This window comes from Globicephala melas, chromosome 3, assembly GCF_963455315.2.
Source record: "Globicephala melas chromosome 3, mGloMel1.2, whole genome shotgun sequence".
Taxonomy (NCBI): Eukaryota; Metazoa; Chordata; class Mammalia; order Artiodactyla; family Delphinidae; genus Globicephala; species Globicephala melas.
In genome coordinates this window covers 29,293,670-29,319,840 of record NC_083316.1, presented here as the reverse complement: position 1 = coordinate 29,319,840, position 26,171 = coordinate 29,293,670, and the positions used below count along the sequence as shown (strand labels likewise).

The window sequence follows — 26,171 nt, the reverse complement described above, 5'->3', positions numbered from 1 at the left end:
GACCAAAAAAAAAAACTTCCTGGAATAAGTCATTATAGCAAGTTTGCAGGATATAAGATTAATATGCAAAAGTGAATCACTCTCCCTTTTACCAACAATGGAGAAGTAGAATTTGAAATTAAAAATACCATTTACATTAGCACCCCCCAAAATGAAATACTTAGGTATAAATCTAATAAAATATATCTAAGATCTATGTGAAGAAAACCACAAACCTCTGTTGAAAGAAATCAAAGAATAAATGGAGAGAGATTCCATGTTCATGGATGGGAAGACCCAATATTACTGGGATGTCAGTTCTTCCCAAGTTGATCTATAGATTCAATGCAATTCCAGTTAAAGCCCCAATAAGTTATTTTGTGGATATTGACAAACTGATTCTAAAGTTTATATGGAGAGGCAAAAGACCCAGAAGAGCCAACACAATACTGAAGGAGAGCAAAATCGGAGGACTGACACTACCCAACTTCAAGACTTACTATAAATCTACAATTATCAAGACATTGTGGGATTGGTGAAAAAATAGACAAATAGACAAATGGAACAGAACAGAGAGCCCAGAAATACACCCACATAAATATAGTCAATTGTTTGACAAAGGAACAAAGGCAATTCAATAGAGAAAGGGTAGTCTTTTTAACAAATGATGCTGGAACACTGGATAACCATGTGTAAAAAAAAAAAGTCTAGACACTAACTTTACACCTTTCACAAAAATTAACTCAAAATGGTTCATGAACCTAAAACTATAACACAAAACTTCTAGAAGGTAACATAGGAGGAAATGTAGGTGAACTTGGGCTTGGCAACCAGTATATATATCACACAAAAATGTGTGTGTGTACCCAGAGACATGTACAAGGATGTTCATTGTGCTACTCACAGTTACTTCAACCATAAATAATTCAATCAACAGAATGAGTTTATTTATTCAACATGATGGATATATGCATGAATAAGTAGAAATGATTAATTACAGCTATGTAACAACACGGATGAAACAGATAATGTAGATCCAAAGGATTCAGATGTGAAAAAATAATATAGTGTGATTCTGTTTATATAAAGTTAAAAAAAGATAAAATTAAATTGTAGACTTAAAAGATGAATGCTTTGTAGTAAAATCATAAAGAAACAAGGAAAGATTACCATACGTGTCATGCTGTTGCTTACCTTTGAGGAGAAAGGGATTAGTGATTGCAATAGCACAAGAGAAGTTTCTGGATTGCTGCCTGTGTTCTCTTTCTTGGGTGGGTGGTTTTACAGGTGTTCACCTGGTAATGAATCACTGAATAGTACGTGCTTTTATGTGTGCTTTGCTATATGTACCTTTTATTTCATAATAAACTTAAAAATATAGAGATTTAAATTACATAACTTATACCATATAAGTTGAGAGTGGAGCAAACTGCATTATAGTGTTCTAAGGGAGGAGTAAAGAGGTTGCTTAAGCCAGATTTTCAGTTGAGGATGCATGCTACGATAATCATTAAAAGAACAGAAGTAGGATATAGATACAAATAAAGGAAAAATGGAATGATAAAAATTTCAAATCAAAACAGCAAAGGAACAAAAATAACCCTAAAACTAGACTTTATTGTTTCAAAATGCATACATAGTTGAGAAAACTATAAAGAAAGTCATGTGAGGTGATTTACTATATAAGTCAGTATGCTTCTGATAGGGATGGGACATTCAAAGGTATCACTCAGAGAGGCTCTCAGGTACTATGGGCAATGTTTTTTTCTTATACTTGGGCATTTTTTACAAGCATTTTTCTATTTATACTTATTTACTATACATTTATATTTTATGCACTTTTCTGAATATGTCTATATTTCAAAATGTAAAAGGTTTCTAAAAAGAAAAATCAGTTTCTGTAAATCACATTAATAGTTGAAAGAGTAAAAGTTCTATTTTTTAAAAAACAATTTTTTTCTGATGAAGAATGGATATCTGCACGCATATGTATAGACATGTATATGTATAAATAAGAACCCCAAACTACTGCAAAACGGTCTTGAGAAAGAAGAACAGAGATGGAGGAATCACACTCCCTGACTTCAGACTTTGCTACAAAGATACATAATCAAAACAGTATGGTACTGGCACAAAAAGAGATACCTAGATCAATGGAAAAGAATAGAGACCCCAGAAATAAACCCATATACTTATAGTCAATCTATGACAAAGGAGGCAAGAATATACAACAGTCTCTTCAATAAGTGGTGCTAGGAAAACTGGACAGCTACGTGTAAAAGAATGAAATTAGAATATTCTCTAACACCATATACAAAAATAAACTCAAGAGGTATTAAAGACCTAAATGTAAGACTGGAAACCATAAAACTCCTAGAAGAAATCATAGGGAGAACACTCTGACATAAATTGTAGCAATATTTTTTTGGATCTGTTTCCTAAAGCAAAGGAAATAAAAGCAAAAATAAACAAATGGGACCTAATTAAACTTAAAAGCTTATGCACAGCAAAGGAAACCATAAGCAAAACAAAAAGACAACCTACAGATTGGGAGAAAATATTTGCAAATGATACTACTGACAAGGGATTAATTTCCAAAATATACAAGCAGCTCATATAACTCAACATCAAAAAAACAAACAACCCAATTTAAAAAATGGGCAGGGACTTCCCTGGTGGTGCAGTGGATAAGAATCCGCCTGCCAATGCAGGGGACACGGGTTCAATCCCTGGTCCAGGAAGATCCCACATGCTGTGGAGCAACTAAGCCTGTGAACCACAACTACTGAGCCTGTGCTCTAGAGCCCGCGAACCACAACTACTGAAGCCCGCACACCTAGAGCCCACGCTCCTCAATAAGAGAAGCCACAGCAATGAGAAGCCCATGCACCGCAACAAAGAATAGCCCCTGCTCGCCGCAACTAGAGAAAGCCCATGTGCAGCAATGAAGACCCAGTGCAGCCAAAATAAATAAATTAATTAATTAATTTTTTTTTAAATGGGCAGAAGACCTGAATAGACATTTTCCCAAAGAAGGTATATAGATGGCCAACAGGCACATGAAAAGATGTTCAACATCACTAATCATCAGGGAAATGCAAATCAAAATCACTATGAGCTATCACCTCATGCCTGTCAGAATGGCTAGGATGTGGAGAAAAGGGAGCTCTTGTACACTGTTGGTGGGGATGTAAATTGATGCAGCCACTGTGGAAAGCAGTATGGAGGTTTCTCAGAAAACTAAAAATAGAGCTACCACATGGCCCAACAGTTTTACTCCTGGGTATATATCCAAAAAAACACTAATTTGAAAAGATACATGCACCCCAATTTTCATAGCAGCATTATTTACAATTCCCAAGATATGGAACCAAACCTAAGTGTCCATCAACAGATGAATGGATAAAGATGATGTGGTATATATACATACAATGGAATACTAGTCAGCCATTAAGAAGAATGAAATTTTGCCATTTGCAATGATATGGATGGACTTGGAGGGTATTATGCTAAGTGAAATAAGTCAAAGATAAGTACTGTATGATATCACTTATATTTGGAATCTTAAAAATACAACAAACTAGTGAATATAACAGCAAAAACAGACTCACAGATATAAAGAACAAACTAGTCGTTACCAGTGGGGAAAGGGAAAGGGGGAGGGGCAATATAAGGGTATGGAATGAAGAGGTACACACTATTATGTATAAAATAAGCTACAAGGATATATTGTACAATAGAGAGAATATAGCCAGTATTTTATGATAACTATAAATGGAGTATAACCTTAACAAATTGTGAATCACTATGTTGTACACCTGTAACATATTGTACATCAACTGTATTTCAATTAAAAAATAATAAATGAAAAAAGACAACAATGAAAATATAAGCATTCTTTTCTGATAAAGGATGCATATCTACATGCATATATATAGATATATATATGTATAAACATGAATGCAAAACTACTGCAACTGTCATCTTAATGCTATAATCTTTACCTTTAAGACCCAGAGCAAGCCACTTCTATTCAGCATTGTATAGTTCCATAATCATAAGAAGAGAGAAATAAAAGGCCTAAGAATGAAAAAAGAAGAAACAAACTTTTATTTACTCTGACATGATTATGTATGTGGAAGATCCAAAAATACACAAATTATTAGTATTGAAAAGAAAGCGGCATCTCTTAAGGTGGTGTTTGGAGCCTCTGAACCCTGGTTAAGTCACAGACCTCCAGTAAACCCAAACCTCAGTCTCATATTTGTTTTAAAAAAGGGGGAGTGGTGAGTGGATGGCTTATAATACAGTGCTTATCAGTGTGGCTGTGAGGATTATAATCAAATAATGTACTTGGAAGTCTCCGGCAAAATGTTACCCCACAGTAGATAATTCATTTATTAAGAAACACCAATCATCTGTGTGGTTAAGCTCTTCCTCTTCCTTCAGGCTCTTATCTGGAAGTCATTTCTGAGGGAACATCCCTGCTTAATTTTTTCTTCCTAGCACTTAACTTAGCACTATCTAACGTAATATGTGCTATTTCTCATCTCTCTTCTCAGACGTAAGCTCCAAGAGGAATTATTTTTGTTTGCAGAACCACCTGTGCCTGACCCATAATAAATGCTCAATAAATTTGTGTTGAATCAGTAGATAGATGGGTTAATTTACACAGTCACCATCCTGCCCTGATCTGAGCCACTGCATTATAGTAGGTAATGGGGAGTATTTCCTAGGATACTAAATGGGAGGGGCCTTGGGACACCTTTTAAACCTCACCACCTGTCAGTCTCTTCCCTGTGGAAAGAGGGGAGGGTTGGAGATTAGATGTGTGACTATTAGAATTAGTAAGAAGGGTAATGGAGCGCACAAAATTTGGGAGAGAGATCCAGAAAAGGAGACGTGGGATACTGAAGGCAGACTCCGGGTATCCTGAGTTGGCATTCTGGGCCAGTGCTGCTCAAAGTGTCACTTGTCCACCTTGAAGAGGAACTTTTCTTTTCTCTACATAAAGACTTGCTTTTTGTAGAGACTCTCCAGCCCTGGATTTCTAGACAGGATTTCTCAAAACTATCCCACGTGTTTTTAACTGTTTTTTGTTTTGTTTTGTTTTTTTGGCGGTACGCGGGCCTCCCACCGCCGAGGCCTCTCCCACCGCGGAGCACAGGCTCCGGACGCGCAGGCCCAGCGGCCACGGCTCACGGGCCCAGCCGTTCCGCGGCACGCGGGATCCCCCCGGACCGGGTCATGAACCCGCGCCCCCCGCATCGGTAGGCGGACTCCCAACCACTGCGCCACCAGGGAAGCCCCTTAACTTTTTTTTTAAGCATAATGAAAGTCTCCCAACTGATTTACATGAAATAAGTAGTAGCATACAGACAGAATCACTATACTAACTGCTAATTAGATTGTGACTACACTTTCATAATGCCTAGTTCTTTCCTTTGAAACCCTTAACATACTGATTATTGTTTAATCTGTTATTTTTAATGATTTGCTCAACATCTCTTTCCCAGTCAAACTGTAAGCTCCATGAGGACAAAGGTCATGTTTGCCTTGCTTACTACCAGGTCCACAGAATGTATCATAGTGTACAGCACATAGTAGGCAAATGGTAAACATTGACTGCACTATCTAAAGATTGAGATTTATAGACATATTAGACCAAAGTATAAATCACATCTTTCTTGACTAGGATTTTGCAGTTAATGAAACCTTTGCTACTGTTCCAGGTATAACTTGGAAAATTATTCTCATTCAGTCACTGAATTCAAGAAGACTCCTTACACTATCTCTTTCTGGCCTTAGGCTAACTGTCTGCTTTGAACTTTGAAAGCATACTTATGTCTGGGTCCCATTTCAGAATGTCTTATGTAAATGATTTATGGTGAAGTCCAGGCATAGATGTAATTGTAAAGGCCCCCAGGAATTACAGCCCACAAAGTAGAGACTCTACCCTCCACAAGCCATGTCTCTATCTTCCCCAACATCTCTTACCCGAGAGCACAGGGCAGGGCTGTCTCCTCAGGGTTTTCTCTAAGTGTCGGGCCTTCTCTTTAGCAAAAGTGGTCATAGTTGATTGCTGATCATTCAGTTCATCAGTTGACTGCCTGATTCCTGGGCTTGGGAAGTGAGAATCTCACTTTTCAGCCAATTTGCTGCGTCCTGAGATCATAAGTGTAGAACCCCTTAGGTCGGGCATTTGTCAAATGCTCTATAAACTAGCAAATGTTTAAACATTATTAAAAGAAAAGAAAATGAAGCCCCAATAAAGTAAAACCTCAAGTAAAAGCTGACACAGAATATTAATCCTCAGCAGGATTTTCAGAATCTGCATCACAGAAGAGGCCCTTAGGGATGAAGAAAAATATCAAGTCCTCATTCACTGCTTCTTAAACAGGAGCCCCAGGCAACAGTGACTTTTCTGAAGGATTTGCTGCCAATGGAATGTGAAGATGTCTGTTGGCCCAATAGTTGAAAGCAAGAGACTGGCAGATGTCACTGGCACACAGCTTTTAGAGTCGTTTATCAAATTAAAAAAAAAAAAATTGCTGTTCCTTCAGTTGTGTTCATGAGACCGTGTAACGTCTCCCAGAGCAGGAAGACCATTAAATTGATGGGTACAGTTTAGATGAGGGGAAGAAGGAAGAAAGCAGGAACACTCTAAGCACCAGAGAGAATTGTAGCAAAGACAAAAACAAGGAAATGGGTAAATGCGGGTTTATCACTTAAGGAAATTGCTGAATAGTTCTCACCTTTGGCCATGTACACATCCTTACCAACATTTGGTGTTGTCAGTCTTTTTAATTTTAACCATTCTGGTGAGGGTGAAATGGTACCTCTAGTTTCAGTTTTCATTTCCTTCATCTCCAATGATGTTAAACATTTTTTCTGGTGTTAATAGCTGTTTTTATATCTTCCTTTTTGAAATGTCTGTTCATCTTTAGCCCCCTCCCTTTTTTTTTTTTTTTTTTTTTTTGAGTTCTCTCTCTCAGATCCTACTCAGGTCCACACACTCAGCTCCAGAAACCTCTATCAAAGAGGAAGTCATGTCAGTCCACCTCTTTGCTTCCCCTTTGCTGTATAAAACAAAAACAAACCAACAAAACAAACAAAATAGCCCAGTTTTTAGTTAGGTTGTTTGTCTTTTTATTATAGTTTTGTAGAAGTTCTTTTTATGTTATGGATAGAGATCTTCCATGGATTGCCTGTTTTTTTCCTTACTAGTCTTTTGATGAACAGAAGCATTTATGTTTGATGAACCCTGGTTTATCAATTTTTTTGTTTATTACTTAAGAAATCTTTGCTATCTCCAGATCAGAAGGGTATTCGCCTATGCTTTCTTTTTCTATAGGTTTTATAGTTTTATATTTTACATTTAGGCCCATGATCCATCTTGAATTAAAGTTTGTGCATAGATGTTTTAGGGGATTATCATCTTTTTAAAAATATAAATATTTAGTTCTTTTGTCTTCAGAGCAGCTTGCTGGGATTGTGTGTGTGTGTGTGTGTGTGTGTGTGTGTGTGTGTGTGTGTGTGTGTTGGATTTATAGACCAGTTTTGGGAGAATAGAGATTGTAACAGTTTTGAGCTTTCAGAGCCATTAACATTGTACATCTTTTGATTTTGGTAATGCTTTGTAGAGTGTAGAGATCATGGACTTTTTTTTTTTTTTTTGGCTAGATTTAATCTTAGGCATGTAAAGTTTTTTATATTTCAATTTCCATTAGTTTTTGCTATTAGATAGAAATACAACTGATTTTTATATATAAACCTTGAGTCCTGCAATTTTGATGAACTGACTTATTCTATTGTGACTTTTTGTAGCTTCCATGAGGGTTTTCTGTGTACACAATAGTGTCTCTGACAATATCAATTTTCTTCTTCCTTCCCGATTATTTAATTAATTCATTCATTTATTTACGAACTGGTTAGAGTTTCTACCATGTTGTTGAATAAAAATAGTAAGAACAGGCATTTCTGCTTTGTTCCTATCTTAGATGGAAAAAGTTCAATGTTTCACAATTAAGTATGATTATAGACCAAGATTTTAAAAAATATATGCCTTTTATCACATTGAAGAAATTACTTTCTATTGCTAGTTATGCTGAGAGTTTCTATCATAAAAGGGTATTGAGTTTTGTCAAGAAAACAAAGATTTTTTTCTGCATCTATTGAGATAATATGGTACTTCATTTTTACTCTATTACTGTGGTGAGTTATGATTCATTTTGTTGATGGTTTCCTTTGCTATGCAAAAGACTGTAAGTTTGATTAGGTTTATTTTTGCTTTTGTTACTTTTCTTTGGGTGTCAAATCCAAAAAAATCATCACCAAGACCTATGTCAAGGAGCTTACTGCCTATGTTTTCTTCTAGGAATTTTCTTGTTTCTGGTCATTGAGGTCTTTTTCTGCCTGTTTCAGAGTTGCACTAAACCCCCGCACCGAAGCCAGTCTTGTTTTGAGGATAGAAAATGCAAAGATGACTTCTGGGGTTTGCATGCCCTGTCCTTCCCAGGGTTAACATTACAAGGCGGCAGAATTACAAGATGGCCTCAACTTGTACCCAGGGAGACTGTGGAAAGATCCCTAGGCCTATTTTATGAGGCTCATTCAGGATTAGAGCCTCAGCTTTAGAGGTCCGGTCCTCCGGGTGAAGACTTGGACTTCAGAGTTAGGACTCTAGCACCTCTTCATGAATAAATTACCTCCTTTTAAAAGGCTATCAGTGCTATAATCCAGGAATGGTAGGTCAAGTTCCCTTGGGGATTTGCTTAGGGAGGTCTTGAGTTTGCTACACTAGCAGAGATTTTAAGCAGGTACCTGGGGAAGTGGAGCGTGGATACAGCAGTATGAAGTATTAGAGCGGTTAGGTGGAGTACCGTAAGTTTGGGGAAGGGTCCATAAAACTGAGATGGGTCCAAGTCACCTGGAGGTAGAGTTGTCATCCACGTGATTTATAAATGTCTCTACCATTCCTGGTTCAGAGTTATCTCCCAGGCAGGGAGGGCGGAGATTATGTGAACAGCACTGGATCAGCTGACTAACCCCTCCTTTCTGCTGCCAAGGTTAGGGAGGGTGAGGAGAGACTGTCTAATGGTTTCCTCACAGAGGGAGGAGGGGCCCAAGGGCGAGAGGGGACAAACAGAACGGAAGACAGACAGAACCACTCTCTTATTTCTCCCCAAGCCCTCAGCCAGCACCTTTCCTTCACTGCCTGCGCATCAGGTCCCCTGTGCGGGGGCGGGGCAGGGGTCTCGGCCCCGCAGCTTCTACAGGAGCAAGGATGGCGGGGCAGCAGGCGCTGCTTCTAGTCGGATTCCTACTGCCTGGCCTCCTCCTCTCAGAGGCTGCCAAAATCCTAACTCTGTCCCTGGTGGGTAAGTGTTCGGCCAAAGATCCAGAGACAGGCAAACGGCGCTTGGTGAGAGACTCGTGTGTTTTTCCGGTCTGGAGCAGGTTTGTTACCCTGGCCGGCGGATGAAAAGGGGGCAGCCATTTGTGTGTGTAGGAACGGGGCTGGGGCCAGAAGTTTGAGATCCAGCCCAGTGCAGGAGGCCCCCGGCCGCTTCCTCCAGGGCGCGGTCTGGACGTTCAGAGGCTCACCCTAAACTTCTGGAGGGCGCACAGCAGTTGCCGGTAAAGACTGGGGCTAACTAGCGGTTTGCAGTTCTCAGAGGCCAAGGAAAGGTGCTCCTGGGGGCAGCAGTAATAATTTTCTGAGGGTGCCCAGGAGCCAAGGTGGAGCAGGGAAGATACTACAGTGACAATTAGGAGAGTGGAGTGTTTCACCCCGAGGAATATATCAGGATACAGGGATAATCTTAGGGTGGAGTTTCCCCAAGACTTTATTTTAACCCATAGTGGGCTCTCTTAGATCACTTTTACATCACTGAGAATCAGGGGATCTTAGAGTTGCAAGGAACCGTAAATCATCAAATTAAGTCCCCACTAGGTTTTCCTGAGCAGGAAATGAAAGGTCAGGGAAGTGAGGTGCTGATGGCAGGAGCATACGGGACCTCCCTAATGGAACATACCAAATATTTACTCAGGATTTCCCACCCCCAAGATCATCCTCTCCAAGCTTCCACTGTCACCCACTTTCCAGTGGGGAGTTTAAAAAATCACTTTATCTCTATTTGAAAGCTTGTTTTTCTTTTTTCTTTTTCTTTTTTTTTTTTTGGCCTCACTATACGGCATTCGGAACTTCCCCAACCAGGGGTGGAACCCCGCTGCAGTGGAAGGGCGGAGTCTTAACCACTAGACCACCAGGGAAGTCCTAAAATCTTTTTTTCCTGCTGACTGTTTGTGGTAATAATGCAAGAGAGCTTCCTCACCCCCTAAAAGTACACTGTTCCTCAGCCTCAGGCTCTGAGACGGAGCTGGTGCGCTTTGTGAGGGGCTGGACACCCAGAAGGCACTGGGGTCCCCAAGACCCTCCATGAATGGATGAATGTGTAGTTGCCCTTCATCCTGCCCTTTCTCCCGGGTCTTGGGATTAAAATGTGGGCCAGAGGTGTGGGGAATTTGTACTTTATAATTTCCTGTTACGTCAGCCTGTACAATTCTGTGTATAAAAAAATTAAGGGTTTCCCTGGGGCGCAGTGGTTGAGAGTCCGCCTGCCGATTCAGGGGACACGGGTTCGCGCCCCAGTCCGGGAAGATCCCACATGCCGCGGAGCGGCTGGGCCCATGAGCCATGGCCACTGAGCCTGCGCGTCCGGAGCCTGTGCTCCGCAACGGGAGAGGCCACAACAGTGAGAGGCCCGCATACAGCAAAAAAAAAAAAAAAATTAAGAAGTAGCTGCACACTTTTTCTCCTGCACCACCCGGAGCAGGTTTGTTACCCTGGCGGGCGGACGAAGAGGGAGGAGCCATTTGTGCGGGTCGGTGGGGGGCAGGGTAGGTACTCCATACCTCTAACCCCAGTCTCCAAACCCTTGCCATTTGCAATTAATTTCTCTCCTGATTTAGCTTTCTCTGCTGCTGAGACCCTTAGATTCAAGCAAAGGGCCTGTGTTGGTGCGGGTTCGAAGAGGAGACCTTAGTGAGATGGAGCCCCTCTCCCAAGGATTGAGCCTGTTTTTCCTTAGGATCCCAGGATTGTCCTCAGATAGACGATGTCCCAGCCACTCATGCATATAGGATCCTGCAGGCCCATCCCATGGACCCCACAGTTATCCTGCAAGTCTATCCCCAAGTCTTAATGGATGTGAAACATGCAGGCCCCAACTGAGAAACTTCCTGCCAAATATATTTGAACTGCAAGCATTTTGGCTCCAACTGATAGCTCCACGTCCTTCTGCTGCAGTGGTTGCTTCTTGGACTCTTATTCAAGCACCCATATTTCTGGTTCCTACTCTTGCATACTTTCCAAAGAGAAGGATCCCAGAAATAGCTCTGATTGCTTGTCCATTAGGACCCCTTCACACTCACATGCACGGCACCATGCCACAATTTCCACCAGTGCAGTTATTTCTTTAGGACATGGTGTCTCCATAAGTCCCCAGCTGAAATGCAGCATGTACCTTAGGATCAGGAACTCCTTAGGGCCTAAGTCCCAAGAAGCTTATCACACTGACATGGAGGCCAGAGTTCCAAGAGGAAATCTTTGATGGAGGTTTGCCACTTGTCAAGGAGCTGGGCCAGCAGGCTCTGGGTGAGTGGGCTAGGGCTTACTCAGAATGAGATGGAGAGACTGACTGATGACGCTCATTTCCTCTACTCCCTGGCAACTTTCTGCTTCCCTACCCCTCCTCTCCCGGATTTGTCAGCCCATCAATCTTAGAATCTCTACTCTCATCATTACAAAAATGAAGTTGTGCACTATTCCTAGGTGGAAGCCATTTTCTACTGATGAATCGGGTCTCTCAGATTCTTCAAGATCATGGTTGTAATGTCACCATGCTTCTCCAGAGAGGAAATTTATTGCCACCAGGTATCTTCCGCACTAATTCTTGATTGGGTGTATTCCAGGCAAGGAACAGCAATAGCAATGCCTTTTGCATAGAGGGTCTTTTCAAAGATTTTCTTCAAATGTAACTGGACTGAAAGAATGAAAAGGGTGAGTGTGTGCATGTGTGTGTTTGTGTGTGTGTCTATGTAAGGTGTAGGAAAACTTCCTGGCTCTTTCCACCAGGACTCCATGCTCTGTAGTTCTATGTTCTCTTCCTGTACCTGACTTCCAGTCCATCTCAAGCAACCCTCCACACATTATCACAGACCATTTTGGTAATGCTAGTTTATAACTTGGCTTGAAAACCTGTTGAACAGATGTGTTATCCATGTATAAGATTTTTAATAGGTAAGGATCACTTTTTTCTATGGCATAGATGACTTCTCCTCTTATGGTATCTGAAATTTAAGGAAGTTTTCTCAGGAGGTCCCTTATTTACGCAACTAAGATCAGAATCTACCATTGAGATGATCTTGTTTTCTTGAAAATTAGTGACTGCCTGTGAGTTTGTGCAACTGATGTAGGAAGTGCCTAAATCCAAAGAGTTTAGCTAGAATGAGCTCCTAAATCTTAGCAACTCCTCTCTATTGACAGAAAAGGAAACAGCAGCCCTAAGAACTTGAACAATTTACTCAGGGTCACACGGCAGGTTAATAAGTGTGTTGGGTGGGTTTAGGACTTTAAGCTCTGGATTGCTCATTCTGAAGTATTGCTCAGGCTTTGATTTAAGAAAAAATGCAGTATTAAGCGGACTCTTTGAAGAATAAAATTGTGAGAAATTATAAAACTTTGAAGGTGACTTCAGGCTTTGTAATTGTTCAGATTGTTTTAAAATAATTCTTTTTCTGTAGAAATTTCTTTCACGTTTTTTATTGTGATAAAATATACATTACATGAAATTGACCACTGTAACCATTTTTGTATAGAGTTTAGTGACTTTAAGTACATTCACACGGTTGTGCAACTATCTCTGCCATCCACCTCCAGAACTTTTTTATCATTACAAACTAGAACTCATTAAAAATAACTGCTCATTACCCATTGCCCCAGCCCCTGGTAAACACTATTCTACATTACTTCTCTAGTAATTTGACTATTCTAGATACCTTATATAGGTGGAATCATACAATATTTGTCTTTTGTATCTTGCACATTTCACTTAGCATAATATCTTTTAGGCTCATTCATGTTGGAGTATGTATCAGCATTTTCTTCCTTTTTAAGGCTGAATAACATTTTATTGAATGTATATACCATATTTTATTTGTTCATTTGTTGATGGACATTTCTGTTGTTTCCACCTTTTGGATATGTTAGTAATGCTGCCATGAACATTGGTGTACAAATATCTGTTTGAGTCTCTACTTAAAACCATTCTAGGGGCTTCCCTGGTGGCGCAGTGGTTGGGAGTCCGCCTGCCGATGCAGGGGACACGGGTTCGTGCCCCGGTCCGGGAAGATCCCACATGCCGCGGAGCGGCTGGGCCCATGAGCCATGACCACTGAGCCTGCACGTCCGGAGCCTGTGCTCCGCAGCGGGAGAGGCCACAGCAGTGAGAGGCCCGCGTGCCACAAAAAAAAAAAAAAAAAAAAAAAACCATTCTAATCACCTTCTAGATTAAGTTCTATATGCTTCACTGAGCATCTTTTATATGCGTATCCTTTTGCACTTTCCTTGATAGCAGATCCGATGAAATAGCTGTAGTGTATTAAGATCTAATTTTTAAAATTGTAATTTAATCTAATGAAAATTTTAAATTAAATTAATTTAAATTAAAATTTTGGATTAAAAAATACATTTGGCATGAACTTTGAGAAACTACTGAACTTCTACCCCTTTAACAAATGTATGTACATCAAAATCTATAAACAATTCAGGGAGTTTTTAGATCCATTCAGTCTTATTCTTAGGTTCCAGGTTTAAGTGTCTAGGGTTTCTTTCAATATTCCCTAATCATGGGCATTCCTGAGGCTTTGAAACAGCATATTCATTCTTTTTTTTTTTTTTTTTTTTGCGGTAGGCAGGCGTCTCACTGTTGTGGCCTCTCCTGTTGCGGAGCACAGGCTCCGGACGCACAGGCTCAGCGGCCATGGCTCACGGGCCCCAGCCGCTCCGCAGCATGTGGGATCTTCCCGGACCGGGGCACGAACCGGTGTCCCCTGCATCGGCAGGCGGACCCTCAACCACTGCGCCACCAGGGAAGCCCCAGCATATTCATTCTTTACTTCATTAGAAGAGCTAGGCTAGGTGTCTGCAAATCAGGAAAATACATGATTAGGTTATTATTTCTGACCTGATGCTCATTTCAGTGTATGGAATATTTGAACCATATATTAACTATTAATTTGAACACACCCATCTTGCTTATTTATTAACAACTTTAGTGAAGAAATAACCTCAGTGGCACTGAAGAAACAAAGATCTCTAATAATCATAAGTTCCAATCATTATGTGGAATCACAATTGGGTTATTGATAGAGGCTGAAAGGATATTGAGGACATGATAGAAAAAGCCTAGATTGCCTTGAACACACTGTTAGTGGAAATGCAGACGTTAAAACTCTGCAAATGAGGACTGCCTCCAAGGGCAATGGCTGCCCTTGCCCTGTTCAGATGCAGGGCTGTGTCTGAGCCGCTTCGTTCCCCCAAAGTGCACACTCTCCTCGGCAATAGCAGCCTTCACTCTAGTGGGGACCGCACTGGAGCAGGAGCCTAGTGTGGGCCTGGTGTGCACTGGGCTGGTCCCAGGAAACCGGCCAGATCCCCAAGAGTTTCAATCTGCTTCCTCTGCTTTGTTCCTGGGAGTGAGCAGGCGTGTATACACACTCTTCATAAGCGAAGGCTTGGTTTCTTACAGCCCTCTGGTAAGTCCCACTGGTTTTCAAACCAGCTAAGGGGATTCATCGTCCCCGTGTGGGACCCCAGGGCATGATAACTTTTATGGAGAACAAAGAAGAACTCTGAGGATGAAGCAGTAAGCCCAGAGGTTAGAGCTTCAATCTCACAGGGCTGAGTTTCAAATCGCAGAGGATTGTTTCCAGTCCTTAATAAGGAATTTTGACATCCAAATGGGCCAACAATATCAGTTGGCCCATTTGGATGTCAGAATTTCTTATGACCAATGACTGATGCTTTCCTTCCACTTCGTTGCATTTAGATTAATAAAATCAGTAACCAGTGTCTTATACCTGCCCCACTATTGTTTCTTGGAAGCAGAAAACTTGTTTCCTGATTTCATAGGTCCACAGATGGAGAGAAATTTTGCCTCTGGGTTGATCATACCCAGACTCTCACCCATACTTATTAAATTATTTGGATGTTATAATTTGGGACATTTGAGCCAATGATATTTAGATGAGATTTTGAACTATGAGTTGGTAGTGTAAAAGTTTGAGACCTTTTGGGATGTTGAGATGGGGTGAATGCATTTTGCATGTGGGATGTACATGAGTGTTTGAGGTGCAGAGAGCAGAACATAATAATAGGCAGATAATGCCCCCCCCCCTTCACAAAGATATCCATGTTCTAATTCTTGGAACCAGTGAATGTTCTACCTTACAAGGCAAAGGGACTTTGCAGATGTGATTGATATAAGGATCTTGAGATGGGGAGATTATCCTGGATTATCCAGGTGGAGTCAGTGTAATTACAAGAGTTCTTCTAAATGAAAGAAGATAACAGGAGAATAACAGAAGGAATGTGATGGTGGAAGGAAAAGTCAGAGTGACGTGATTGCCAATTGGAAGGAGGCTATAAGCCAAGGAATGCAGGCAGACACTAAAAGCTGGAAGAGGCAAGGAAACGATTGTCCCCTTGAGCCTCCAGAAGGAATGCAGGCCAGCCCACATCTTGCTTTTACTCACATAAGACCCATTTTGGACTTCTGATATCCAGAACTGTAAGATAATAAGCTTGTTTTTTTTTTTTTTTTTTTTTGCCACTAAGTTTACAGTAAATCTTTGCAGCAACAATAGGAAACCCATGCAGCCATCATAGGTGGTCAGGTCACTCCAGGAGGCAGGAGAGCAGGTTGCTAAAGGCAATTTTGAGGGGCACTAATTACAGTACCTATTGTATTGTGATTTGGACAGATTCTAGATGTTTTGTTATTTGGGACCATATCCAAAGGGCTGATTTTCAAGCAATGAGCATACATGGACTTAAGTAAAACATATAAATGAGAAATATGTTGTCTCCAGAATGCAAAAAGAACTAAAAGATGTTGGACCCGTTGAAATATTATGGTGTCAATAGTTGTTTCTTGACAATGTCAGTGATAGAAAAACCTTAGACTGACCAAATCTTTCCCAGGAATTTCACTTAGGTACTGGGTCTTGAGCTTTGTGTAGGGACAGTGGCACCTCCCTTCATGTGAACTACTTTGAGAACGTTTCTGCCTTGAATGAGTGTGTGAAATGAATCTCCTTGGAGGAGGATGTCCTTAATGTAATTAATACCTATGCTTCTGGGGAAAGTTGGATGTGGTTAACATTTTGCCAACAAAGATTGTGGCCAATGGTAGACCTGTTGAAATGTCCCATTGGCAACCAGTTAGAGGTATACTGTGCCTCTTCCAAGGTGAAGGCAAACTGCAGTTGAGAGCCTGGTAAAATAGGTACTGAACAGAACATATTAGCCAAATCTATGACTGCCAAGTATTTTTTAGTAGATCCTTGGATAGAGTCAGTCATTTCACTGAGGTTGGATATGGGAGCTGTAATGTGTGGGACCATGCAATGATCTGTTCCTGGTCACTATGCACAGTTTGGTTGGACGTCATGACTGATGTAGGCACAAATGCATTAAGAAGAGTATGGAAGGTTTATTACTCAAATAATAAGGACTTTTTGAAAGAACAGGACAGGTTCCCAAGCCCCTGAAAAATGGCTATCGAGAGTAGGGAGGGATGACTAGCTTGAAATTTTATTGTGGGCAGGGGGTTGGGATGTGGTGAGGGTTCCGCCTCATGGGCCTGACTTGCATGGTTTGAAACTCCCACTTAGGGCCACGGGAGGGAGCATGCAGGCTTTCTTACCAGTTTGCCCAGGTGATGCACAGAAGAGGAAATGAGAGATAGGGCTTGAAGCCTGCTAGCGGTCAAACATCAGCATCAAACATCAAACTCATGGGTAATTGAGGAGAAGCCAAGTTGGTACGTAGAGGTGCAGAAGATTACTATTTTAATTAAGCCATTCAGTACTTTCTACTGAATCACAAACTATTTGGATATATCACTTTAAATAATGAAGTTGAATTTTTCTAAAGCAGAAAGAGCAGAGGCTCTGGAATCAACCTTGACAAATTATCTTAAACTAATTAACTTTATTTTCTCAGCAATAAAATGAGACAAATAGCTATACATTCAATTAAGGCTTTAAACGGAAGTTTCCATAATTTAAACTAAAAAGCATTCCTGAATCATTGTAAGGTTCTCAAGAAATACTTTCATATACAAGATTGAATAAGAAAGCAACCAAATGGAACAAAAACAATTCAAAAGACACAATCGAATGTTGGTATCATCATTCTAATGTTAATCCATGTTGTGTGACACATTTAACATTTAACCCATTGGTGTTTCTTAGGTTTTACAGAGGAGGAGAAATCATACAAAGTTATTAACTGGTTTCTACCTGAAGACGATAACAAAGAATTTAAGAAGTCTTTTCATTTCTTTATGGAAGAAACTTTTGAGGGCAGGTAATTTTTTAAATTATTTGAACTAAAGAGTCACAGTTTTGGTAATATAAGTGAATGGGTGGATGCTTGGACTGAGGATGTGATAAAGGGATGGTTGGATGGATGGAGAGGGGGAGGGAGAGAGGGATGAATGATGATGATAATTGGGTAAACAAGTTATTTCACACCAAATCCTCCATTTCAGCCATCGGAGGCTTTCCCTTGCTCTGTCCTTTCTCTCTTCTACTATAAGCATGAAGGTATTCCTGTAGCAACTGGGAGGTAGTTTCTTCTGGGACTTCCTTGCAACACTTCACTTACAATCTTTGTCTATAATCTCCCCAACACAGAAGCATAGGTACCTCAACCTCTCACTGTTGGTAGGGAAATCAAAGACACCTTTCCATTTAGTTTTTTCCTTTCTCCTCACATGTATTTATTAATGGAGAAGACTTTTAAACAATGATTTTGTAGAAGTTGAGCTTCTGGCCATGTAAAGTCCTTTTAAAATGCAATCAACCTCGTGCAAAATAAGACATGAAGCTGACTCCTTTTGCTTCATCTGGAATGGAAAGGAACACATAACTCCTTACTCATAGACATAGAAGTGAAAAGACAGAAATCCATGCCTATCTGGATTAATTACAGAGGACTAGTCCCCTCTTTTCTTCCTGAAAATCTATTTACTAATAACGGTACTGCTTAAATCTATTTCCATAAAACCTCCTTTCCTCACTCAAACTGGAAGACCATAGTCCCTCTGGGATAGGTCTGACCTAACCTACTCATCTGATACTTAGTCTGTATCGTCTTGCGACGTTATTTATACATTTTAAGTATATGCTTTGTCTATTCTCCCCTAATTTCATATTTTTGAGGACAGATATAGGTAACCATGCATTCTTGATACTTTTCTATTTGTTAGCTTAACTTTAACTATGATTAACAAATTATATTTTAGGAATTTTTACAGCATTACTGAAGTTATCCAAAAGTTTTAGTAACCACTCCTTTGTTATGTGAAATCTTTAAAACACAGCAGGGGATGATTTGAGACAATCACTTTCATTGCGAGACTTGAAGTTATCCCTGAAGATCAGGCAGAGATATGTATATTGCTAATGACTTCTCAGCCTCTGTACAATCTCTACCTGGGGCACAATGGTACAATGGTGGACAATTATAACTATGCCAGGGTACCGATTCTCTTGGTCCTCCATGCAGCCAGGAGGCCTCTGATGTCTCGAGCCCTTGCACTTATTACCTCTAGTATCTTAGAGTGCAGATGGATATCCTATTTCCCCATATGTTGTACAAACAGGAAACAGGGTCATAATCTATATAGGCAGTGATGGGAAAGCGTTGCAAGAAGATAGGTTCCTGGAATAATCCCATAAACAATGTCTTAATTACATGTCAGAAAGCTTTGCCGTTATCTTCTCTGTATACCTTAGCCTGCACTGAAGTGGAAAGGCTAATCATATGTTTCAGAACCAGGTTTCTTTTCCCTTTGTTTAACCTCTGGGCTAGCTGAGATTTTGTTCTAATATGATCAAATAATCCCTTGGGTGAGGAAATCTGTCATATGTGAATACACAGTAATTTTTAAAAAATAGCCTATATTGTCAGTATTTATGGGATTATGTCATCAAGTGACTTGCACTGTTTTGCTAAGTAAACAAGAAAACCACTCATAAAAGTTCAGTATGTAAGTGAAGTTTAAGGAAAGTGTCGCAGAATTTATCAAGTAGAGAGATCTGTGAGGTTTGCTGTGGTCAAAGAAGCCTCCCAGAGCAGAAGCCCCATTGACGGCAATTCATTTTCAGTTAACATAATTCATCTGTGCCCATGGATTTCAGGAATGGAGAGTTCAAAGATATATTTTCTAAGAACTGGCATAGAGAGTGCTGGGGATTTGGAGCAGTGAGGAAAGGGAGGGGGGACGAAGGGAACACTCTCAAGAGCAGAACATCTGCCCAGAGTGACTAAGGTACATATTTATGGACAGTGTAGAATAGAATGGCTGCTGTTGGGTGTGGTCTTACCTACCTGGAATATTTTCTTTGTATCCCAAGATTCTTTTTTTTTAATTGACGTATAGTTGAGGTACAGTGTTTGAGGTATTCAGCAAAGTGATTCAGTTCAGTTATACATATATATGTGTATATATATATATATTCTTTTTCAGATTCTTTTCCATTATAGGTTATTACAAGATATTGAATATAGTTTCCTGTGCTATAGAGTAGACCTCTGTTATCTATTTTATATATAGTAACATGTATCTGTTGATCCCAAATTTCCAATTTATCCCTTCCCCTGCTTTCCTCTTTGGTAACCATAAGTTTGTTTTCTATGTCTGTGAGTCTATTTCTGTTTTGTAAATAAGTTCATCTGTGTTATTTTTTAAGATTCCACATATAAGTGATATCATATGATATTTGTCTTTGTCTGACTTACTTCACTTAGTATGATAATCTCAAGGTCCATCCATGTTGCTGCAAATGACATTATTTCATTCTTTTTTATGGTGAAATAATAGTCCATTGTATATGTATAACACATCTTCTTTATCCATTCATCTGTCAGTGGACCAAGGTTCTTTTATGTATTGTGATATTAACACTTCCAATGAATATTTATCATTTATTTATTTTTCTTACAGAAGCACATTTGAACACGTTTTAGCTATTTTGGAGCAACTAGGGCTTCCGTGCAGTCATTTGCTAGGGAGAAATGATACTATGAATTCTTTAAAGAATGAGAACTTTCGGGCTTCCCTGGTGTCGCAGTGGTTGAGAGTCCACCTGCCGATGCAGGGGACACGGGTTCGTGCCCTGGTCTGTGAGGATCCCACATGCCGTGGAGTGGCTGGGCCCGTGAGCCTGCGCATCCAGAGCCTGTGCTCCGCAACTGGAGAGGCCACAACAGTGAGAGGCCCACGTACCGCAAAAAAAAAAAAAAAAAAAAAAGAATGAAAACTTTGACCTGGTGATAGTGGAAATTTTTGACTACTGACCTTTCTTGCTTGCTGAGAAGCTTGGAAAGCCAGCCCCCTGTCTTATGTGCCAGTATTCTATTCCTTGTTAACTGACCACATGGACTAGTGGGGCTGAGTGAAGAATTCCCTGATGTTCTTTGACGTTCCTGATGTTCTTTTGCCCTTCATTCTTTTCTATCCCATGCCTGATGTCTGCAGCCATCAAGGTCACAGTGACCTACTGCTTTTGGTCTTGAACAAGGTCACCACAAAATAATCCTAAACCATCTGTGAGCTCTGAGAACGCATACCAGGGGGCACATTGCCACTGTATTCAGTGCTTTATGTGCACATGTTCACCCATGTTCCCTTACACACTTACATACACACAGACACACACACATATCTTCCTTAGCTACTAAGGTGTGAGCAACTCATACATTCACGATACTGATGCCAATGTACCTGAGTGCCAAGCAGAGCAACCTCCTGGCCAGTTATTTGGCACACTGAGTCTCTGATACCAGAGAATTTTCTCACCCATAACAGGTTATCTCTGTGCCTAGTGCTGCTTCTTAGAGACCCCTCACTGCCATAGCCACTGACTGGATCAGAGGCTCATAACCAAGATTATGATAAAATAATCTGTAGAATTTTAAAAACATTCCTGTTTCCACATCTGCAAATGTATTTCTTTAAGTCTTGGACATGGGATATGATTCTCATTTCAAAGAAGAAACAAGGAGGTTCTTATGCACATCCCAGTTGGCCAACACAGGCTGAGATGAACTCTTCATTATCAACAATCACCTTAGTTAGCTCTAAGTAAGCAAAGGCTAGCAAATACTGATGTGCAGAGTCCAGTCTTTGCTTTCAAGTGATTTCTCATATATTTAAAGAGAACAACACATACAGTGTAAGTTTCATGAGTGCTACATGAGTTGTGATGTCAATGAATGTGTCGGGAATTCAGAGAAGAGGGATATTATTTGGTGGGTGAGAAAAATTTGCTCAAGGAAAGGAAGAGACAGAGAGAGACAGAGATAGACATAGGGAAACACAAAGAGAAAACAGATGAGAGAAACAAAGAGACATGAGGGGATAGAGAGAAGGAATGGAATGATGGAATGGATAGATGGAATGATGGATGGATGGATGGATGGATGGATGGATGGATGGATGGATGGATGGAGATATCTGCCTTGCTTAGCACTATTCTCTACAGAATTCCCTGGGTTCTGGCTGAGTCAAGGAGTCTCTATACAAAGGCAAGGCTTGGAATCCTTGGGTGTGTAGCAAGCAAAGTCATCTTCACAATGGCTCCAACACACTTTAAGTCCCATTGGTATTTTCTTCTGCCTTTTCTGCTTTCCTTGTTCTGAAACTTTTCATCCTGAAATGTTCTGCTGCCTTTGTTATTTGCAACAGGGCACCCTCACGTCCACCTTTTTGTCACCCATGGTGGGATAAATAGTGTCATGGAGGCCATCCAACATGGCCTGCTCATGGTGGAGATTCCCCTCTTTGGAGACCAGCCTGAAAACCTGCTCCGAGTAGATGCCAAAAATTTCGGTGTCTCCATCCAGTTAAAGCAGATCAAGGCTGAGACATTGGCTCTGAACATGAAGCAAGTCATAGAGGACAAGAGGTGTGCAGCTCTCTGGGCTTGTGGTTACTCACACTGAATGAAGATGTAAACCACAACAGGCACCGTGTGGGTCTTTTTTTTTTTTTTTTTTTTTTTTACCATGTGGGTCTTTTTTGCAATAAAACTGAAATTTCCAGGACGTGAAATAATATGTGTGTGATGCTAACAGCTGACTTATTTCCTATGAGAGGACGACTAGAACAGTTTAGGTTAGATGCTGAGAATGATTTTATACCTTCTAGTTGTGAGGAACCCGAACTACTGACACAGGGTGTCTTTGAGAGGTCTTCTACTTTGGAGGTGCTTATAGTAGAATTCCAACTGAGGCAGGAGGTTGCCTCTCTGTTCCCAATATCCCACACTGCTCCCCACCTCAGCCGTTTTGACTGTGCTGCTCCCTAGAAAACACATTCCCTTCTCTTCACAGGGTTGGCTCCTTCATGACATCGAGGCCTCATCCCAATGCCACCTGCTCAGAGAGACCGTCTTTCTCTGATAGTCCCAAAGCCTTCTCTCCTATCCACCCCAATTATAGCATATTAATTTTTTCTTAGCACATCACAGGATCTGTAATTGCCCATTTCTTTATGTTTTAATATATTGGCTGTCCCCCACACTAGATAGTAGAGAGTAAGCTCACCCAGGACAACAGCGCATGTCTCCTGTTTTCTGCTATGTTCCCAGGGTTCAGCACAGGGCTTGCCACAAAGTAAGTTTGAATGGATTCCTGTTAAGTGAGTAAATACAAAGGGGCCCATTGACCGCTTAAGAAATTTTCCAACCAGCACAGTAATCTCATGTGAAGAGGAAAAATATATTTTCTTTCTTATAATGAAGAAGGACTAAAAAACTTAGAGCTTCAAGGGCACAAACCCGAATCGTATCTCAAGACTTAGCATTACTGCACACGTTGTGGCACATAGGAGACCCACAAGTAATTCTTGTTAGGTGACCGAATAATAACCACATTGCATGTGACTCCTAACCCCAGAAAAGTTGTTAAGCTCTGGGGGTCAGATAACCCAGAAACTTTATGCATATTTGGTATCTCATGTGTTTAAAATATTCATTTTCTGATGAATGGCTTCGTAACTTTCACTGGATTTTCAAAGACCTAAACCCCAAATGTGCAGGATCCACTGGCCCTGTGAAGGAGTCATCTGGGCTGGGATGGTCCACAGACATTGGACATCAGGGCTGGCTACATAATTCATGTGCCTTTATGTGAAATGTGGAGACCCTTGTCATAAAGTTTAAGGATTTCAAGAGGGTGACAGCAGAGAATTAAATCAAGCACAGGCCCATTTAAGGGTGGGGCCCTGTGCAAATATGCAGGCTCATAGCCCATGAAGCCAGTGCTGGTCAACATGATGCTTTGAAGGAGCAGGAAAACACAGATGTCTTCCTGGGCTACAGTCCCCAGAGTCACATTTGTTATCTAGCCCAGACACCAGCACAAAGTAGATGCTCAATAAATATAATGGTTTCCTGTAGTATATCTTAAGCCTCCTTGGGGTAGAGATTAGTCCTTACAGACTTAGTCACTTTTTTTATACTTTAGCACTTCCAGCACCAAGCATGAATCTTTGCATGCAAATATCAGTTTGAACTTTATTTTTAAAAATTTCTTACTTATTTATTTATTTTTGCTGTGTTGGGTCTTTGTTTCGGTGCGAGGGCTTTCTCTAGTTGTGGCAAGCAGGGGCCACTCTTCATCGCGGTGCACGGGCCTCTCACTATCGCGGCCTCTCTTGTTGTGGAGCACAGGCTCCAGACGCGCAGGCTCAGTAGTTGTGGCTCACGGGCCTAGTTGCTCCGTGGCATGTGGAATCCTTCCAGACCAGGGCTCGAACCCGTGTCCCCTGCATTAGCAGGCAGATTCTCAACCACTGCGCCACCAGGGAAGCCCAGTTTGGACTTTTTAAAGAGACACAACTAGACCATAGCAAGGCCAAGCCAACAACTTTTCCTTGAAAGGGAATCTTTTGTGCATAATTTGGAAAATGTGTGTGTGTGTGTGTGTGTGTGTGTGTGAGAGAGAGAGAGAGAGAGAGAGAGAGAGAGAGAGAGAGAGAGAGATGCAAGGTCTCTAAGACTTCTGAGACCACTTGAGTAACACCTCCATCTGTCTCTGCCAATAGGCAGAAATCTGCCATGGTCGACACCAGCATCATGAAGCGCTCCCACCCCCTGACCCCCAGCCAGCGGCTGGTGGGCTGGATCAACCACATCTTGCAGACAGGGGGTGCGGCTCACCTCAAGCCCCACACCTTCCAGCAGCCGTGGTGGCATGAGCAGTACCTGCTGGACCTCTTCTCGTTCCTGCTGGCGGTCACCCTGGACACCGCGTGGCTGTGTGGGCAGCTGCTGGGCCTGGTGGCCAGGTGCTGTGTGGGACCAGGAAGCTAAAGAAGGCCTGAGGCCAAGTGGAGCCTTGGAAGGTGGTGTGTTTGGGCAGAGTCAGCATTTCTTGGCATCTCCCACCAGTTTTGTCAACCCTCATTCTCCACATCCTATCCACTTGCTATTTTGCTACAAATTCCTGCTCACTGGCTTCTTCCTGTTGTTGACTTAAAAAAATATATGCACAACGTGAGAGTTGCGAGTTAAGTTTTATTTGGGGCAAAATGAGGACTGTATCCTGGGAGACAGCATTTCAGATAACTCTGAGAAACTGCTCCGAGGCGGCGAGGGGAGGTGCCAGGATATTTAGGAGTTTTGCAACAAAGAGCAGGTAATTGGGAACATCAAAAGATTGTTGTTAAATAAAGAAAACCGGATATCTCAAGTTAAGGAATTTAGCACTTTTTCTGTGTATGGGAAGATGCAAGAGTCTGGGCTCACCGAAATCATTCCTTTGATAATGCACCTTAGCTGTCTGGGGCCTGTATTTTTACATCCTGAGTTTCCTCAGGCCTCACTGCAGGGAGTGGCTGCAGTCTGAGGACTGCTAGATGGCAGGTATTTTCAGTCCTGAGTTTCCTCAGGGCTCACCAGCTCACCTTGGAGGGCTGCAATCATTGGTGACTGTGATATCCTTTGTTTATTGATATGGCAGGAAATATTCCATGTATAAATACTCCATTCCATTTATAAAGAGTCCATTTATCACCATGATTAGAATACTTTACTGAGCCCTTGTGGCCTTCTTTATTTTCAGTCAGCAAAGGCTGTTCTGTGATTCCGTCCCTGGATAATTTGGACCAGTGCCCCTCAGATCTGAAGCTTTGAAGCCACCTTCCTTACCACGCCCTTCTTCACGGCACTGAGCCTGAACCATTCCAGCCTCCATGCCCAGCATCTTCTCAGCCTCCTTCCCTCACTCCACTCCACCACTTATCATGGAATAACCCCTAAGGCAGGCGCTTTGCTGATTCTTTTGTTTTCTATTTGCTTCTCCTGCAAACTCTTGTCAAAGCTCAGGAAGCATGTCCTGGGCGGGCATTCAGTGCCAGACACACCCTTGCCTGTGTCCATGGTCTCTGCCTTGGTTTCTGCTGAACACTCCTTTGCAGATCGGGTGTGGAGACTGCAGGTTGGTCATGGGCTGAAATGTCCCTGGTCTCCACTTTTCATAGCTGTGAGCTGTCTTCTCAATATTCCTATTAAAAAAAATGAAGTCATGAGAAAGAAGATAATTTCTTCTTTAAACTAAGAAGAGCCTCTCCATAGCTGAGCCTTTCTGTACTTGACATACTGTTGGGAATCGCATTCACCTGATAGTAACAGAAACCAGAAAAAAGTGACGGGAACAGCTTAGGGTTTTCTTTTCTTTTCTTTCTTCTTTTTCTCATGTAAAAGAAATGTGTATTGGAATTCCCTGGTGGTCCAGTGGTTAGGACTCTGTGCTTTCACTGCTGAAGTCACGGGTTCAATCCCTGGTCAGGGAACTAAGATCCCACAAGCCATGCAGCGTGGCCAAAAAAAAA

The 26,171-nt window shown here is 41.3% G+C and overlaps 1 protein-coding gene across 1 annotated transcript; it reads left to right on the top strand.

Moving 5' to 3' along the window:
* The first annotated feature begins 9,265 nt into the window (after window positions 1-9,265).
* On the top strand, window positions 9,266-24,807 carry UGT3A2 (UDP glycosyltransferase family 3 member A2). The gene is given in 8 exon segments (XM_070045084.1): window positions 9,266-9,359; window positions 11,816-11,917; window positions 17,521-17,635; window positions 20,280-20,397; window positions 20,588-20,663; window positions 20,666-20,821; window positions 22,023-22,242; window positions 24,384-24,807. Coding segments are annotated over 8 exon segments (1,149 nt in total). The 3' UTR covers window positions 24,652-24,807.
* The last annotated feature ends 1,364 nt before the right edge of the window (window positions 24,808-26,171 follow it).